Raw genomic sequence first — 19,778 nt, 5'->3', positions numbered from 1 at the left:
TTTGTTTTTTTTTCCCAACATTAAACTCTCCTCTATGTTTATTCAGCTCATTTCTAAAAAGAGCCAACATGGCCGTACTCTAAGAAGGCAGTCGCATACACACTTCCATTTGATTAAAAACAATTATTTACAATCTCAAAAGAGTATGATGGTAGAGTGCTAAAGTAAAAGCTGTGAGTCAGTTTTTTACAGAACAACATGCATTACACACATTAAGTTATTAATTTACATTTTTACATTTCACCTCAGGTCACTATATGAATTGGTAGAACAGTAATTTATAGAAGTTTTAGGCTCAACATCACTAAGAAATATTAAAAAACATCTGATTGTATTATTTAATAATTCACTAAGTATTGATTAAAAGTTGAGGAGGAGTAGGAAATAATCTGGGGGGTTTATACTTGGTATAAAATTCTGCCAACTCATGCCCAACCAAACCATGGGAAGCACAAGAAGCCTCACTGCACCACTGGAAACAAAAAGAGTCATAATCATGGTGTTTGTCAAAGAAATTAGATAGCATTAAATAAGTATATGATCCAAAAAAAATTAAACAAGTTCAATTTAGCTTCAGGGGAAAAAAAAAAAAAAAAAAAAAAAAAAGCTTTGTAAATACTGCAATATTCTGAGTGCTATGCAAATATGGCCATTTCTCATATATTGTAAAGATTTGTTTTCTCACAGAGGCATGCCTGGTTATTTTAGTATTCAGAGCAGACCTCCGTACAGCAATTTACACAATACCTGAATTACAGCAGCAGCTGTCTTTTTGCTAAAGTTAATGCATCTTTAATTTAAATATGCTTCCATAAAAGTCCAGAACAGTAAAACAGAAACATTATGATAATAGTTTAGTAGCAAAATATGTATATCAGATTTTACCAGAAAAACTGGCTAGAAAAAAAAAAAAAAAAAAAAAAAAAGACTTCTCAAAATTTCAAACCTTCCAAGCTAAAAATATCTGGCAACATTTCCTTCAAGATATTTAAATGTATAAATAGATTAAGATTTCAGTATCAGAGCTTGACTTGATAGCAAAGGTTGATTTTAGGGGACAGAAACAGGGACAAGTTACATTAGGGAAATAAAAATACTACTTCTTCATGCCTCGCTGTTTGTTGGAGATAAGTGTGATGCTCAGAAATAAAACAAAGAAACAATCTTGAATTACATCGTGTAACATTCAGAGATGGACTATTATTATTTTTTTTCCGCTGCAGACCTTTGCACAGCTTTGCAAAAATCTTCACACAACCCATCAAAAGTAACACAAGCAACTGCAGCGTTTTGGTTTCAGCAAGGTCTGCTTTTGAATAAACATCTCCACATTTCCAACATCATTTGAAAAAGCCACCAGTTTGGTGCCAGTTCAGCATCTGCACGTTCTGAAATGGTACCGCACAAACTTCGTGTTGATCCCAACACCTGCCACAGAAAATACGTATTTTTTGCGTCCAGCAGCAGGTCTCCTTGCTTTCCCACTTCTCCATTTCTTGCTACTGAAGGAGCAGCTATCGCTATACAATACAGTTTTTCTTGAAAATTTATTTGTTTCAAAAGTTGTTATGCATCTGTCAGACACCCGAGTTCTTTGAGCTACTGTGCAAAAACACGCACAGCAGCTCATCTCACCGCCGCGCTCAGATCACTGGTGATTTTCACCCTTGGCACACAAACCCAACGTGGGACTTACATGCAACAGACGTGACGCTGGTGGGCAGGTTTTGCTGAAAGGGATGCTGGTCCGCCTCAGGCTCCTCCGACTCCGACAGGACGTGGTGACCGGTGTGAGAAAGGTAGGTGACCTGGACCTGCTGCGCCTGCGGCGTCTTCGACTTCTCCAGAGACTCCGAGTCCCGCCGTTCCTCCGACTGCATCCTAGGCCAAATCCTCTCTCTTCTCCATAGTATTAACGCTACTCTGTCGCGTATGGACTTCGCAACTATCTTGAGATCATTTTCATGAAAAAATCCAGAGTCAATCTACAGAGGAGGCACAAACTTAGCATGATTACCTACGCAAGGATGTGCGTACACACGTGTGCACGCACGTCTACTACTCAAATCTCTTCCTAACAGAGAAACTATCAGCTTGAAATAACATGAATTACATATTTATTCCTCACAACAACAGGAACTCAAGAGCTTGATGGGGTTTTTTGAATAAAACTTCTATCCTTAATGCATTTTAAAATGATAATATGTAATTTCTAAGACCTGAATATATATTGGGTTGATTTATTCACCAGTGAACACCCATTTAGAGGAAGAGAGCAAGTTTAACTGCAGAGAGGTTCCACTTTTTTTTTTTTTAAAGACTAACAGAATAGTCAGAGTCAATAGTCAAAACATCTTTGAAAAATGCTCTTTGAAAAATGCAACTGGAATAAACCATACTATCCCTAAATCAGAATGTATTGCCTTAACCTTTCCCGTATACAGAGCTTCCCAAATTGCTGCGCTTGATAAGTGAGCAAGTCATGACGGAAAATACGTTAACAGAATTTCCTCTCAGATTAACTTCTCTTAAATGGTGAAGTCAGTCAGTATTGATTTACTTTCATAAAGAAAAACCCTATAATTGAGTCAAATGCAGACTGTTCACATTTGACCGAAAAGGGGACAAGGCTTTCTCAACCGCTCAACAGAGAAAATGGAAATTCATCTTTCTGCCATTTGCTTGCATAATCGCCTACAGCGTAGGGTATGGATTTTAGTTTAATAATGACCTAACAGATTTGCCTGCTCTCCCTACATTCTTAAAATGCATATTCTACAGATATGGAAGCATTTATACACGGAGGAGGCGTAGAGGTCTTCCTTCTTTGCTCTTGCCCACACGAGATAGTTTTACAGCTTAGATTTTCGCTGTCTAAAATTAAGAGGTGCAAAGCAGCTTAGGATACAGCTGCAGATGGACATGGGTTTTTTCCACTGCCTACGCCCTCAGACCTGACTGACGTTCCCGAACGGATGATCCAGCAAATGCTGACAACAGAACAGAGGGACTCGAGGGAAGAGGCACACAGGTCCAGAGAACCTTGTGTGGTATTGAGTAACGCGCCCAGTAGATCCTTCACGACAAAGCTTAATGGGACAGCATTGAAAATCTGACATATTAACAAATTTTTTAAACAAGTCTTATTCCTACAGCTCTATACAGAGAATGGTTAAATTTTAATGAAGAGGTGCTGCTTCACTGGTTGTGAAAGGTAAGTTCAGGTTGCAAACCCATCAGAACATTTCAAGTTCCTTTTGCCCACACCATCTGGACAGGCTGGAACGCCTGACTACTGAAAACCCATCAATCACTATAAATAATTGCCTGCACTCAAAAGGTCTCCTTCATTCTTCTCTTCCACAGCACATAAAGCCACACAAATTGATGAAAGCTCATGGCTTTGGTGTCCCCAATTCATAAGGGCCAGAAAAAGACAATTAGGAGTAAATGTCCCCCTTTGCCTGCAGTCCCAACAGCCTCAAGTTTGAAAGCATTTCACATGCAGTCACTTGGGTAACTGTTGATGTAACACTAAAACACAAGTCTTAAAATTATTTGGGATAGGGCATAAGGAGTGATCCTTTAAAATATACTTTTAACAAGAATTATTTCCTCTTCAAAGCAAAATATCACAACTATGGGCCAAGTAACCTTCAAAATTCCAAATATTTCCATAAATATTTACATGTAAAACATAACAGCAAGTAACTGTACCAGGGCAACTTTTAAACTAAATGAGTTCTCTAACAATACACTGCTCAAAAAAAAAAAAAAAATCGGACCTACTGCAAAGTAATGACAAGAAGACAGAGGAGCCTGAATTTCTCCCACTAAATTTGGAGTGCATGGTGATGCATCCAGGCACAGTAAGGCAGCATCACCAAAATGAGTGCCTCCTAAGCAGAACAGGAGTGGTGATGACAACACTATTAAATGGGATCCCTTGGGATTCAGATTATAATAGGAACATCGCTGCAAGAACAAGAAAATTCAGACCCTTGACTCAGTGCTTGCTGACCCCGTGTCTCCATGACGTCAGAAAACCTACACAACTGCAGCGAGGACATCATTAAAACACAGGTTCAAGGACTATATATTGAAACTGAAACACAAAATAGTTTTTCTAAGAACTTCAAATAGAAATTCACCAAGTTAAACTTATCTGTTAAAAAACCCAAAGCTTATTTCTAACTCTGTGCCGCAGGCTTGAATCTAGTTTCCTATTTATGTCTGGTGACAGACAGGCTGACCACAGGCTTTCCTCATCTACATTCCTCCTAAGTAACACCGACAGAAAAGATGGAAAGAAGCATTTTGAAGATTTCAGTGCAGAATATTCTGTGATTGAACTTCTGAACTCTTCTAATTTATTTCAAGCTGCTGTCTGAAACTAAACAGATTCCAAACAAATCTGAAGACATTCAACAGCTAACAGAGATCAGCAAGAGAGTTTTCAAAATAGAAAAGAAGAAGAGATCTCTATAGTCCCTAAGCTATCTGAAATGCCATTTCATGCATCTGTTTTCATGCTTGGTTATTAGTTCTTCCCCATTTACCCCCTTCTTGCAGGATTCATTCTAAAATCAAGGGAAACTGCTTAAACTGGACACCTGGAATGGTTTAGGTGGAAGTTACTTTACCAGACTCCTTCCTGCTGTCCTTTGAGATTTATGAACTACTTTATTATATATACATTTTTGTCAGGAGAAGTTTATTTTACCATTTCTTGTGCAACATCATCAGGAGTTTCCTTCTCCAGATCAAAAGTAAACTCAATGGCTCCATTATCTTTGGGTTTTCCTTTCAGTTTCTTAGGATCTTCTACCCAGAGTCTTAAGGCAATAGAGGATTTCCTACCATGGTCTTCTTCTGCAAGTTCCACTCTTACCCCAGTATCTTCAGCAAAAAAGGCATGGCTTAATAAATCTTTAATTTCATATCTGCAATGGATATAAAGAATACTCAAATACGGCAAGTGTTAAGCAATTTCAAAGACTTGTGACAAGAAACTGTTGTTAAAGGCAAAAACATTTACCATGCATTTAGTGCTCACCCGTAACAAATCTGTGTTCTTAGCAAAAAGACATAGTACTTCCAGTGTTACTGAGGACTGCTGAAAAAATGATGTTTCCTATTTCACAAAGCCTCAGCAATGTTCAAACACCATAAGCAGGTACAGAAATGCAGATTATAGCTCTGCTCAACTTCTCCTGAGCAACTGAGCTTAGAGACTAGTAAAAAAGAGGTTCCCTCTAGGTGGTCAGTTGAGTTCCCCAAAAAACGTATTTGTGAAATACTGAACAGCAGATACACTCATTAGGAGAGGCCATTGTAAGATAACCAGGTTTTAACACCAAAGCTGGAAACAAGGCACCACGTGTCTCCATCCCCAGAGGCCAATGAGTCAACGGAATCTGCTGTAACAGCTTGCGGTGAATCTACCACATCACATTTGTGGTCGACCTCCACCACACTCGATGGTCCACGCAGAACCTCCCGAGCAAGGTTTTACGGACAGCTATGCCAGAATGTGCTAGAATACGCTAGCTCACGTGTCCACAGTGATGCTTTCTGACAGCATCTCAGCTTTTTTTTTAAGCTGAGAGACACAACAACAGCATTTATTCAATTATCCTGACATTATATGGCTGGAAAGCAGGCAATCATTTGTATTTGTACTTCCAGTCTGCATTTTTTCTTTCACAGGGGAGACTCAGAGGCCAGAACAAAAATCCACAGAGAGCTTTGAAATCCCTGCGTACACGTTACTTAATACAAAACTTGATTACTTGAAACAAACCTTTCTTCTTTGTTTTTGCAAATGCACTCCCCAATTATCTCCTTAATTTCAGGATCAGTAACTTTCTCAAAGCTTGCTGGCTTTATACCCTAAAAGGATAGAGAAAAGCAATTCAGTTTGAAAAAGAATTACATTATATCTCTTAATTAAGGATATTTTCCCTACATTTTACAGTCAATTCAACCCTTGGAGTAAGTAATACTTTAAAGTTGCTCATCTTAATGCAAAATGGAATTAGAAATATGGTAGCCCTAAATCTCCAAGTGCCACTGCACTGTAAAATAAGCACACTGGTTTGCACATTAACTCAGCCGTACCCAGGGCAAACCTCCCTTTTTCTTTACCAACCGTTGCAAACCTTACCTTTATATCCCATGGACTCTGAAGCCAATATTCTAGAAACAGCCAATTTTAAATTTTCAAAATAGCTCTTTTCTGGAATTATTCCTTTTATGATTTTTACCTTAACTCTCAAAACACTAAATGAATAAAGACAAATAATCGTGTTTTTCTTCACATTGTCAGTGTCAAGAATGAATCAAAAATCCCTCGAATAGTGCATATTCCTGTTTCCCACAAATCTTTTGCTCTTCTATGTCCCCAACACCACCACCCCCCAAAAAATCCTCCAGGACTAAGCAGGGGAGCAGGAGAACATGCCCAACAGCTCTGCGTCGCTCTTGCGTTCCCCCAGCACATTGTTAGGATCTCATTAGGAATGAGTGGCAGAGCAGGTGTAACCTATAAATCAAGTTAAATCTCCATCAAACGTTGGCATTTTTTGCTGGGAATAGCGTTCAGTTCCAGATTTGGAAGAGCTAACCTATGAGCACGGCCTTTCAAGGAGAAAACCCAACTGCTCATTGCAGAACACCACTTAGAGACAGAGAATCTGCTCCTCCACATCGGGAGCTCTGGCTCGACGCAGGTGCAACAGAACAGCTTGCATTTCCTTCAGGTTAGGTGGAGTAGTTTTAAGATGAGGGAGAGGATGTAAAAGACACACACACACATGTCAAGGGCAGTCACAGATCATCTCTCTCTACTTTATTACATTTCAGCACCGAGATCTTAACTCAGCATGGTCCTCCTCAGGGTATACAGCCTCTTAATTAAAATAAGATATATCTTACCACCACAGAGACTGTAGGAGTAGTAGTATGCAATTTCTCAGGCTAAATAACAGTTTATATATCATGTCATCTTTCTGTAGACATAATCCAAATTATACCACAGCAATCCTTACCGGGAACACCTGGGCAGTTAGCACACACGTGCAGCTGTGCATTTTCAAAGCCCAGGCTGGACAATTTCTTCCAACGCCGGGTAGGAAGGGATGTTCCGTTAGGAACGGTCGTCATTTCCAGCAAGGCCACCCTACCACACCCCTTGTCAAACGACGTAGGAGCAACTAACAGACAGCCAAACACCTGTAACACTGGTAACTCATCCTGCTCCATTCAGCAGAAGATTTCCCGTGAATACTTTTCCCGTGTACATTCAGCTGCAGGTGACAACAGCTGAATCCTGCTTTTTTTTGTGACATTCAGCTTAAACCACAAAAAAAAAAAAAGTGATTCCATTTTAAAAGCATGTAACATCTCTACCTACTAAAACAAGATGTATATGGATGAAAATTTGACAGATTAATTTGGGAACAGATTCCGCAGTTACACTATTACTTAAGGACCCAATAAAGTCAATAAGCAGAATAAAAAGGAAACATGATTTCCTTTATCTAAAAAACCAGAATCTGATTAAGCACATAACTGAATGGGGTTTGGGCATTTAACTCCATTCAAATCCTTTTAAAGAAAGAACAGAAAATAACAGATCACGCAGCGGCAGATAAGGAGGCCTGAGGTCCTGAAGAGTGAACTTTTGGCTCACCTGATGCTGCCTTGGCTTAAAAAAAAAAGGTATTGCAGAAAATGTCTGGAATTCCAGAAACTTGGTCTGGAATACATTTTACAGGTGAATTTCAGTGGAGGCTGGCACATCTCCGAGAATTTCTGAATATTCCAGCATCAGATTACTTTTGGCTTTTTATTAACATTCTGTTGCCATTCAAGTCTCAGATTTTACTTTAAACTTGGATTTATTTCTTTATTTCAGGTCAACCACTCTTTTTTTTTGTCTTAAAACTCAAGCGTGAAATATGTAATTCATAAACTTAAAAAAAAAAAAATCACAGAATAGTCATATAAAGCCTCAGCCTCCCACTTTTGCCTAGGCAGAGAGCTGCTGAGATCCAAACAAACCGTTCTTGCAGGAACAAAACAAAATAATCCATACACACAGCTGGCTGGCTGTGACCCACTAAAAAGAATGATTTGCTTAAGCAAACCTAAATCTTACTTATGAGATGAGGGTTCCAATTCTGCATATTAGAAAAATGTGTAAAAATGATGGGGAGGGGCTTGCCTGCCAAAGCCCAGTCTCGCTTAAAAGAAATAAAAGCACACCACGGTGTGTCAAGAGTGATTCTTGAGGACTCCAAGACTTGAATTAGAAAGGAAAGACAACAAAAAAAAGTACCAAAAGCCATTTTTAGCACGAATCATCTGTACCCTAATATGCCCTAAAGCTACAGGAGCCTACCATGTTCTCAGATGGGGAGAGGTTTGAAGAAATCTTCAGTAATTCACAATGGAAAGCGAAAGGACAAATCTCTACATTTTCCAACACTCCAGTTTGCTATTGAAAACCATTGATTTCCATCTTAATCACACTTACTGAGAAGAATGGGTAATAAAGACCATCATCTATCTGCTATAGCTTAATGTTTACTGGAAAATATCCCACAAGTGTGCAGCAGGGTCAATTAACTGAAAAAAAAAAAAAAAAAAAACCCAAACCAACTCCCCCCAAACCCCAGCAAAGCAGTAGAGGCAACTTTGACCACGCCACCTGAAGAGCTTTCAGCTACGCACTCGAGGGAACCTGCCAACTGCTTTTTATAATCACAGAACGCTTAACACACACTGAACAGGAGACACACAAATAGTGTAAGGCGTATCACAGTATCTCTCTAATTTAATTTTCTTTTCCAGAATTCATGAACAATCTTCATTTACATGGTTTGACTCGAACTCTTGACGTGACTGGGACGGAGCAGGGCAGGACATGATAGACCCTCATGACTGACCCCTATTTTTGACCTTACAAATGGCTTCCACAAAAAAAAAAAAAAAAAAAAAAAAAAAAACCCAAAAAAACCAGTAATGTCTCCAAAACACCATTTTACGTTCAACATCTTTTGAAGGAGAGTTGGCTCCTCTCCAAACATCTATTGTATTAATCTACTGAACAGCTAAGCTATGAATAGATGACTAAAACAAACAAGGACAAAATATGCGCAGTGAAGTACCGAACAGAACGGCTTTGCCAAAGTGTTTTCTCAGTGCCCATATGCCACGGCGCGCTTCTGCTCCTCACTCTTCATTAAAATCTCCAAGGCCACCTCATCGTAATGCTGCAAATCCTACAGCGCTGCGCCCCAGTGCCCACCAGCCTCCTGACAATGAAGGGGGTTTATGCGCAACGCAGGTTTTTTTTTTTTGCAATCAAAGGACTCATCGCATTCATTTATACAAAAGCCATCTGTCTTTCCTGAGCATTCCCAAGGAAACACGGCACCAAAATTCAAAGTGTATTAGCTAAGGAGTGAGCCAGGACAGTTTGAAAACTGAACAGCCGTCTTGTAAACAAAAGTGAATTCAACACCACTGCATCTGAAATGCAGGGCTAACTGGTTGACTAAGGTGCATAGGGGTATTTTCATACAAATTCTTTAAACACTAAAAAAATATACATATATAATCCAAGAGCAAAATGAGAGAAGATCAATTAATCTCCCTTTTGAGAATTTATCCATCTCAAACACGATGATTTACTTCCAATCCCTCATCACCACTTAGTCTTCTCACCTTTTTCTGAAGCAATTAGATCTGAAACACAACGCACTCCAGGATAAAATAGTTGAGCCTGCAGTCAGGCATGTAGAGGATATTAAAGTTTTAATCTCCACAGGCAAAAACATGAAGCTTGTTTCTCAGAGGTCTGAAAATATCCGTTTGTCATTTTTCCATCAGCAGAGCACACATTTGAAAGTCACACGTAACGCTTTATAAGACAGACAGCGTCTGCCAGACAAGTCAGCGTTAAGCCCAACCCATGTCAGTCGGTAATTTTTCTAAAGGCTTTCCTTTCACCTAGGAGGTGCCCTCCCAGTCTAGATACAGCCTACTCTGGACTAAAACTCCACTAGAACTCCACCGGCTTCATGTCGTCCCTAGAAAAGGAAAAAACCTTGGTCCAAAATACCTGAAACCATGTTTACAACTGAAAGTCCACCCTACCACACCGTCTCTGAAGTCAAAGTGAAGGTAAAGTTCTCAGTTTTCTCAGAATTTTGTTCCATGACATTCAGCAGAGATCACTGTGTGCAATTACAAACTCGTCTCTGTTTCACTCCGGAAAGGTACTCAATCTTAATGCTAATCTGAGAAGATTATCCGCAGATCTAAGATGACAGCTGAAACACACAAAAAGTCCATGCAATGACATCCATGATATCATTTGCCTGTTGTTGCTGTGCTGCAGCTGTAGCATTTATCCCATCTGTATGAGCAATACAGAATATAGCCTGTGATTGCTGAGAAAACATTCAAAACCTAAAAAAGAAACAATATGAAAACTTAAAATGCCAAAGCACAACACTAGAAACACGTGGGTTGTTTTAAAGTGCAGGTTTGTGCTGCTAAACCCAACGAGGTCGCCACGAAACCCCGGCAGATCCAGCTGGGCGGCGGTGCGTTCTGCAGCCATCAGTAAGAAAACATTGGACCAGAGCTGCATGGGAAGGTCACAGGCTCCGATGCTTCATCACTATTGTCTACATCAAAATCACTTGGCAGAATGATTTAACACACAAAAAAAAAATCTGACTAAGAAAAACCATTAAGTTATGCATGAAAAATGAGATTATGGCATCAGAATGAAGGTCACTGCAAATATGCTGACCAGGAAATCACTTCAAATTAACTGCAGTAAACCTGGCTTGGACCTGTTGCTTGAAAAATACATATTTTCTATTTATGTTACATATCTTTTTTTTTTTTTATGTTTACACTCCGTAATTCAGGCTGAAAGGGCAGACGGAGAGGTGCCAGGTTGTAACGAGCACGTCTCATCTGTACATCTGGGAAGTGACTGCCACTTGATGCCAGACTATCACACACATACAGCCACACACACGCAAAAACACGAGGGGAAAACTAAAGCAGCAACTGAGCCATGAGAATACGGCCAGGCAGAATAAAAGGTCACTGAAAGAAATGAGTGTAATCATCATAATGTCTCAGAAAGGTAATGTTTCTTTTTTCTATACAATCTCTATACGTTCTGTACTCTATAGGAATAAGGACTAGCAATGCACGTGACTTGAACAGCTACGGCTTCAGACGTATTTCACATCCTACGAGCAGGCAAAAGTTTGACAGAGTGTAAGGATGTAGAGTAGAAACAATCAAAAAAAGATATCATAACGGCAAAACCAAAGCGATACACCGACTGCGCTGGGCAGCGGAGGGCACGTGCAGCCCTGCACAACCCACGGCAAGGACAGGCAGTCTGAAGAACAAGGTGGTTCCTGTACCTTCACCAGCAGTCACTTGCTTGATGCGAACGCTAGCAAGCAGTTCTGGCCCCTTTTGACACTATTAGCACCTCCAGCTGTTGCCACCACGACGCTGAGCCCCAGGCAGGAAAAGTGAGTTATTTTATTTTATATTTTTTAAATAAAAGCATCAGGCAAGTAGGCACAGCAATCCCATTTTTACATGACATTGATCCTCAATTTAAAAAACTAAAAGTAGCGTTTACATTTCTGCTGCAAAAAAAAAATCAGTTTCATCAATAATCAAGTAAATTTCTTACAAGCTGAAATAGGTGACAGCACTTGGGAGTGCTGTACCATCGATCCCCTCCATCTGAGACAGTCAGGGCCACCTTCTGCTCCAGTGAGAACCCCAAACCTCACCCAACACTGGGAAGAAAACAGCTTAATGCAGCCTCTTCGTTTTAGCCTACACTCCATTCCTACACTACACTTCAGCCTAGTAAAGCCCAACACTAGCCCTAGCTGCCACACGACCAACCCAAACTCTTCACGTGAAGTGACTGTCAAGTTCTCGTCTGTAAGCCGCCACCGCCCCAGCTAACGGGGCAGATCTCACCGTTGGGTGACGGCTCAGGACCCCGCACCCCACGTTCCTCCACCTCCACAGCAGCTTCCCTCAGCGCCGGCTGGGCGACTCACGGGGGTCGAAGCGGGGTCCCTTGCTGTCGCCAGCTCTTCTGCGGATGCAGCTCCTCTAGAGCTGTTGAACCCAGCAGAGAGATTCCTTCTGGGACAGAGGATCTCCTCTGCCCCTCTCCCACCCTCCCAAGAGGTCCACCCCCTGCTCCTCCTCCTGTCTGACAGTTGGTGAAGCTCCTGGCATGCACGGGGCTTTTTCCCTCTCCCCAGGGAGCTGCTTAACCCTTTCCTTGGAACAACAGTAATGCCAATTTTTCCAGCTCAGGAATCCCACTGCCTTTGCTTTCGCTGCTGGAAAAAACGCAGTAGACACACCCTCCGTGCCCATACCTGACACCTTCTGCTTCAGCTTTCCCTGCTGGACAATCCTGTTTCAAAAAGTGATTTTTCAACAGCTTCTCCGCCATTACTCGTTCTTCACGATAAGCATTATTTTCCATCTCTCTAGAGCTGCTAGTTTAAGACCAGTTTTACAAAGTCGTAACAATATACTATATAATCCTCAGCTATGTAAAGGTTATTGCCCCAGAAAACGAGTTGGCTCAGGCTTTTATCAGTGTTTAAAAAAAAGGACTACTTAAATCTGCAAATTGAAATATAACATCTAATTAGGAATCCTCTGATTAATCATTATTCTTTGCCATCTTGGATATTGCTTTGATAAATGAGGCTTAAGAGTCTCACGAAGTCTCAATTACCAATATGCCAGATGGCTAAAGAGTTCTACACAGAGCTGCTCAGGGCGTGCGGTGCAACGGCAGACATCTGCATTGTTTGTGGCTCTAAACGATATCCAGGTTGCCTTAACATTAGCTAACCGTGATGGTAGCCCCACCAACAAATTCGGCATGCTGCTCACGCCACGCCATACGCTTCTCCTGAAAGCCATTCAGTAACTGAGGTGACAAGACCAAAAGGGCACCTGGTTATCACGTTCAGAAGTCGAGGCCCCAAAGCCTAAAATTAGATGAGACTCCAGTTGTCACCATGTGAAGCTTTAGAGCCTAAGATGTCTCCTAAGCTACCTACAAAGATGGCACCAAGAGCACATCTGAAGAACTACATACCTAAGCAAAGCCAACAAGCTGTGCCAAATGGAATAAACTTTTCCTTGTAGGGCAGGAGTGAGTGGAATAACAAAGAGATCAAGTACCGTGGAATAACGACAAGGAACAAGCAGCCATCCTCGTAAGGATTCAGGCAAGCGACTGCACTGAGCCATCAAATGTATTTCACTTCTTTGAGAAGGTGCAACACATGCTTCCAGCCAGTTTGTAGCGCAGAGCGCAACAGCCTGCGGTCAGTAAACCAGCAGACCCATCTCTGCCCACACTGCCTTCCCTACAGCACCACAGCGAGCTGCTCCAGCCCCAGCAAGGAAGCTAACTGCACTGCTGAGTAGCTTCTGCTGCCCCTTTTTGTTTTGGTTTGGTTTTTTTTGTTTTTTTTTTTTTTTTTTGTAATTGTTTCCAAGTAGCTATGGAGAGTTAAGCTACCAGAAATCAGGGCTGCAGTCCATTGGGAAAGATTCAGCTTTACCAAGCTACAAATGTCAGCTTGCAACAGCTTACACAAAAATGAGATAAAGCTGCTTCCCCTCTTCAGATGCGGCCTCCTGCTTTCAGAAAGTCACGGCATCTCTCTCATCTCCAGCAGAGACATCCTCCTGTGCCTTGTGATATTGACTTCACCTTTTACACATAGACTCCCAAATCATTTGCATCCTCCTGCTCCTACCAGGTCAGCATCATCACAGCTGGGTAGCACAGCAATCTACAAGAGCAGCACCAATTTCCCAGCATCCTGGTTTTCAGTGGTGGGAAAAGACAGATACTGAACAATACAAACTGTGCCTATAAAAATTAAATTGCACATAAACCCGTCATCTGGCACACGTGATGAAACCATCTCTATATCGGTGCAAGAGATTTTGACCTGGAGCAGCGTTTGCTGACTGCAGGATGCCAGAGAACTGTACTCGTACCGGCCAGATTCACTAAACCTCTTGGAGAAGGGAAGTGGCCTCAAGCGCTTCCCAAAACCAACCAGTTATTACTAAGATTTTTGCTCATAACAAGGAGCCAGATAAGAGGAACACAAACGAATTTTGGGACCACACTTTTGGAGACGAAGAGATGGATCCGCTGAGTGTATTGACTATGTAAGCCTACCTACTCCTTCTACCCTATAGGTCAAAGAAACAAAAGCAACCTTATCTGTCGCTAATTTCTGTAAATTTTAGAGCAGCTGTTTTCAGAGGATTATGCTCTTCACACCCTGAGTGCACAGATGGCAGCTTTTGGTGATGCACAAGGGCCAAACCACACAGCTCGTTATTTTCTTTTGTAGCAACCAGATGGAAAGAAGTACCTGGGAAAATCTTTGGCAAACTAGACCGTTTAACATAATCTATCCTGAAAAAAACATTCCTGTAACTCTTGGTTTCACTTAACCAAGTCGAATAGAAGATAATCGCAGCTGCCAAAGCCTTTGGCAAGTCTCATTTCTCTGCAGTTGGTGATTTGCAATGTGATAGCATCTTACAGACTCAGGAGTTCGCAGTACAGCTCATGCAGAAAAACACATTTATCATCTGGGGGTGAGAGTGCTGGTGAGGGTATTTTATTTAGTGTAGAGATTATTTCAGATTGGCTTCTCCTCCAGCCTAACCTTACCTGAAAATACAGCAAACCCATTTCCATGCTTCCTGTCTGAGGATTACCAGACCTTGCTGAGTTCCAAAAATGCAGATATAAAGCTCCTCTGCTTGATTCCAAAACTAAACATTGCTATCTTTCCCTTTTTATATCTTCAGATAATTTCCAGCATCTGTGCTGGAAGTTCAAATCAAACATCCTCCACCATATCTAAGTAAGTATTTAGGCTGTAACGTAAAAGTTAGTCCTTTTAGCTTTGTGGGAAACGTGATCACGTCGGAGGAATCCCCATTTAGAAGGCAAGACTAGAGTGGAGATTTTTCCCCCAAGTTTTACGTATTTTTGGCTGATGGAGCCAAAATCAGCAACAAAGATGACTGAAAACACTTTATGCATCTGTAGTACAGTCAAACACAGTCCAACCACAGAATTGCAAGCCTACAAGTAAACCTGCAATAGGTTTGCATAACCCAGAGCTAAGATACCTCCACTTCTACAGGACACTGCACATCAGACAGTACTGACACCTCATCAAAACATGTTTCTAAACCCTCAAATTACAAAATCCCTATAGAAATTAAGATGTTTACTCACACAGGTTACTTTCCGGTAAATTTGAGCAGCATTCTGGCATTCTGAGTAAGGGTATTCTGAGGTAGCCATTTCCAACATGCACATTCCAAAAGCATAGACATCCACAGATTCATCGTAGTGTTCCTCATACATTTCCGGGGCCATAAATTCTGGTGTACCTACACAGACATATAAAAAAAAAGAAAAAAAGTAAATTTTTTATAAAGTCGAAATGGCTTTAAGCACAATCACCTTCACCTATGAAAGTGTGCCCATTGTAGCTGCATAAGGGTGCACACAAGGTTATTTCAAAAGAAGGAAGAAACTAGAATGAGCTCAAGGATCCTCCAGGGAAGAAATCCAAAGTCAACAGACATGCTTACATACCCATGGCTCGCTGGTTATAGTAGAAGGGGAAAAGAGTATCAAGATTTCAAAAAAGAACAAGAGATTGGCACATTGCCTGACCACGAAATGGTTTATTTTTTCTGGGTAGGAAGAGGGATGCGTACAGGTGTGTGGAGGTGAAAAGAAGAGAAGAAATGAGAACCTTTGCTCTTATTTTTATCAGTGCAAATTTGCACTTTTTTCCCCTCCAGCGAGACACAGAGCAACCACCCAGCAGCCAGACAGCTCTGCAAAAACAAGCAGTACCACAAATCACCTAAAGTCACGCACAAAACACTGAACATAATTCCGTCACTGGTTTAGTGGGACAAATCAATGAGGCTACTCACAGAACACGGCCCTACTCAATGGGGACCAGGGTGTCGGAAATCTGGCGCAACTGAATAAAAATTAAGAGAAGCAGTGTTCTTACTGCTTCGTAATGGGAAGCTGCAGCTTGATGAGAAGCGGTGACTTACATCACCTGCAACGTTTGCACAGGAACTACTCCGAAAAGTGCAGTCTTACAACTCAAAAAGGGAAAAAAATTAACACTTAGGTAATTTACTCCAGGAACTGTATCTCCTCACGTAATTTATGCTCAGGAGTCAACACTGATTTATTTCCTTTTCACATTTACAAAAGATGAAGGAAGAGATGAATGCAGTCATGTGCTGCGGGAGAGGACCAGCGAGCCGTGAGTGCCGGGATGCCAAAAGGCACGCGAGGAGCCTCGGAGCATGCGAAGGACCCGGATCTGCACAGCAGCAGCCACCTCCGTAACCGAACTGTCCCCTCAAGCCTCGTGGCAGCCTGGCGGGTCCCTTCCTTTTTCGTTACGACATCTCTACATCAGCAGCAAAAACACAACTGTAATTAAAGTAACATATACCAGGAAAAAGTAGTTCTTGTATGTTTGGGGACTTGGGGTAAGGGTTTTTTTTAATGGTAATATAAGCGACATCTCAAAATTAGTGTCTGTCAGTAAAAATTGCTTTTGCACATTTTCTGAAGTAGACTTGGCCTAACTCACAAAAGTCTCAGCACAAGCATTTCTGTAAAAATCATTTTGCAAATTTGGGATCAATCTCTTCCCTTTTTTCTGTTCCTTCCACCTCAAAGACACTCATTCCTTCAGCCTTTGTAAATCAGCCGGATCCATGTCGCGAAAGCTAAACTTAGCGCCTGCTTTTGGGGTTTTTTCCCCCAGCTGTCACACAGGCAGCAGCTGCCGCTCTGAAACAGTTAACAACAGCCAGAGAATGTTTTTCCAAGCTGCTACCTTGCTTTAGGATGAACAAGACTCAGAAGCAGGAGCGAATCTCATGAATAATGGAGCATTTAAAGCAAATCCCCTGAAGTGATAGCGATAGCCTAAGAAGCAAATGAAATTCTTGACACCATTCCAAAATAGCAAGAAAATGACATTTTCCCCCCATCCCTTGGGAGGGGGGGTGGGGGGGGAATACATACAAGTTTTCTTTAACAAAACAGACCACCTAGATGTAAAGCTGCTCAGCATCTACTCAGCTCTTGGCAGGCGGAGTTTTGCCCTGGCTCGGCTCCCTGCAGAGATACACCACAAGGTCGGGCAAGCATCAGTGGTGGCACAACCACAGCAAGGGAAAAGCTGGACCTCAGCCATGCTGACTTCATTCCGTTCAAGCCAATGTGAAATTGCAGCTACTAATATTCCTTTAAAGCTACTACATCTAGGGTGAGGGCTGAATTACTCATCTCACCAGCGTTTCCAAGCCCTCCTAATTCCTTCCTTGGAGCAGCACTACTCATGAAAAAGACAAGCTCGGTTACGTTGCCAAAATGAATGCAGACACCTTGCCAGCAACCTGCAGCCCTTTTCAGCGTTGAACTTCTTTTAGACACAAGCACGCTTGGACAGTGTGGTGGTAACAACTGATTTTACAAAAACTTGCATTGGTATTCCTGATATTACTTCCAGTATCGGTATTGCTAGGATTATTCCATTATGTCCCACGGACAATCGTTACACTGTAAAAAAATTTACGTGAAGAAATACTGACCCTAAACAGAAGAAAATCCCACCAATTATTAGAAGTTAAAAACTAGAGAAAATTCAAAGACACATACCAACATGATTTCACTAAAATCAAAAAGGTTAAACAGATCCCCAGCAGGCAAGCACATATCCAAAATGTCTATAATTTTGACTTCAATGATACTGGACTCCCTAACCATTAAGATCGATACTTTTGTACAAATTGTAAAGAATTATAATCCCTGAAAATCTGAGATGCTAAAATAATTATTTAAGCAACTACTGCTTGAAAGATAGGACGCTTTTTTCATAAATCGTAAGGGAACAGCAGTTGTCACTATCAGTTTGCTAATTCTAATTAGCTAGAAACTAATTTCCATTTATGTTGTAATTTGAAATAACGACGGAGTGCATGGTAACTTCCTCCACTTTCAGCATCATTTCTCAGGAATCTGCAGCTTCCTAGGACCACCACCTACAGATGCGAATAAGGGAGATTTGCTATGGAAGCTTGGGTAAAAAACACAAAATGTTTGGGAATTCAGGGAAACATCACATTTACAGAGAAAACATTAAATGTAACTTTTGCCAGGAAATTATGTCCTTTGACAGTCATTCAGAAAGCGTCCTCCCAGTTCAAGCAAACCCAAGTTCTCACACCCCTCACATGGACACCACCTAAGGGCATCAGCTATCGCATATCCTAGCGGAAACTTCTTCTAATTCCGAACCTACTGATTTTAAATAAATTGCAGGTGTTGTTTCAGCAGAACTCTGCCAGAATGGCACCGAGGCAGGGACAAGCTCTGCAGTTGCCTGCAGAAGCAGCCTGTTTTGCTGATGCCCCAGTAAATGGGGATAAGCTGTTCCAGCCAGACCAGCTCCCCTGTGACCTCTCTGCAGAGTAGAGAAGCCCGGCTCTGCAGGGCGCTGCCTCGTCCTTCAGCAAAAGTACCTGTCCCTAGCCCAGCACCACTGGAAGCAGAACACTTCCTAGGGGCTTTCCCAGGTTTTTGCAGCACTCCCACATCCTTTCTCTGCCCGCTCCTCCATTTTCTCTGCCCCCAGCAGGCACTGAGCCTGTTCTCAGGAGGATGATGCACACAAGCTGCTGAGAACCCTTGCTGCTCCTTTAGAAGCAGAGAGGAGAAGGATTTGTGCATACCAAGTAAAATTTCAATTAAAAAACCAAACAAAAAATGGTTTACTATTGCGATATGGAAGGAAGGAAGGAAGAGGAAGTCAGGATACCATTTCCTACCGACTGAGATTTTTATAATGGTATAAAGGGAACAGTCATGAAACTACTTAATCTCCACTACCAACCCACAAGTGAAAAACCCACCAGTGCACAAGGTGAAAGAAAGATATTAGAAAGACAACCAGCACACCAACAGAAGGAAGGCAAGAACAGGAGGATTACCTATTACACTTTTGGCAAACGAAGCTCTCTTCAGGGTTGCCAGACCCAAGTCTCCTATTTTCACAGATCCAGTTGGTCCAGTAATAAAAATATTGTCACACTTTAAGTCTCTGTGAATTATTGGTGGAGTTCTTGTGTGCAAGAAAAGAAGACCCTTCAGGATTTGCCGGCACCAACTACGCAGGACTTTTGGTTTCATCACTTTGAATCTCTTCAGATACCTACAGCACAAACACACAAGGGCGTACAAAGAAAACGAAGTGTTATTAGGGATTCTAGGGGCTTTAACAGCTGAAACTCCATGCTGGATAAAAGCCCCTTATTAGATGCCATTTTAGCAGCTCAGAAATATCCCAAAATGGAAAGATGTAGATCTTTTCAAAGGAGGAATTAGAGCATTCATTTTCAGAGAGGAAGATAATAAGCATTTTTGGTGCAAATACACTCAAATATTTGCAAGTCTAATAATACAGCGATTCACTTGGTGCAGAGAACCGTTTTACAATGTTTCATATATTCAAATCAGAAGAACATTGAAGTTTAATTTTAACCACGAGGCTTTGACCTGTGTACCATGCACCTGCATTATTTCCATT

General features: G+C 41.4%; 1 protein-coding gene across 1 annotated transcript in view; it reads right to left on the bottom strand.

The window, feature by feature from the left end:
* WNK2 (WNK lysine deficient protein kinase 2) overlaps positions 1-19,778 on the bottom strand; it is a 102,356-nt gene that overhangs the window by 46,248 nt on the left and 36,330 nt on the right. Inside the window, exons 4-8 of the mRNA XM_086755411.1 lie at positions 19,183-19,403; positions 15,377-15,534; positions 5,804-5,892; positions 4,724-4,943; positions 1,697-1,985 (exon numbers count right to left, since the gene is read on the bottom strand). Coding sequence (XP_086611537.1) covers positions 1,697-1,985; positions 4,724-4,943; positions 5,804-5,892; positions 15,377-15,534; positions 19,183-19,403 — 977 coding nt within the window. The remainder of the gene's footprint in view (positions 1-1,696; positions 1,986-4,723; positions 4,944-5,803; positions 5,893-15,376; positions 15,535-19,182; positions 19,404-19,778) is intronic.

Source organism: Chlamydotis macqueenii, chromosome 10 (assembly GCF_036417535.1).
Source record: "Chlamydotis macqueenii isolate bChlMac1 chromosome 10, bChlMac1.mat, whole genome shotgun sequence".
NCBI lineage: Eukaryota > Metazoa > Chordata > Aves > Otidiformes > Otididae > Chlamydotis > Chlamydotis macqueenii.
This window is presented reverse-complemented; position numbering and strand designations above follow the sequence as displayed.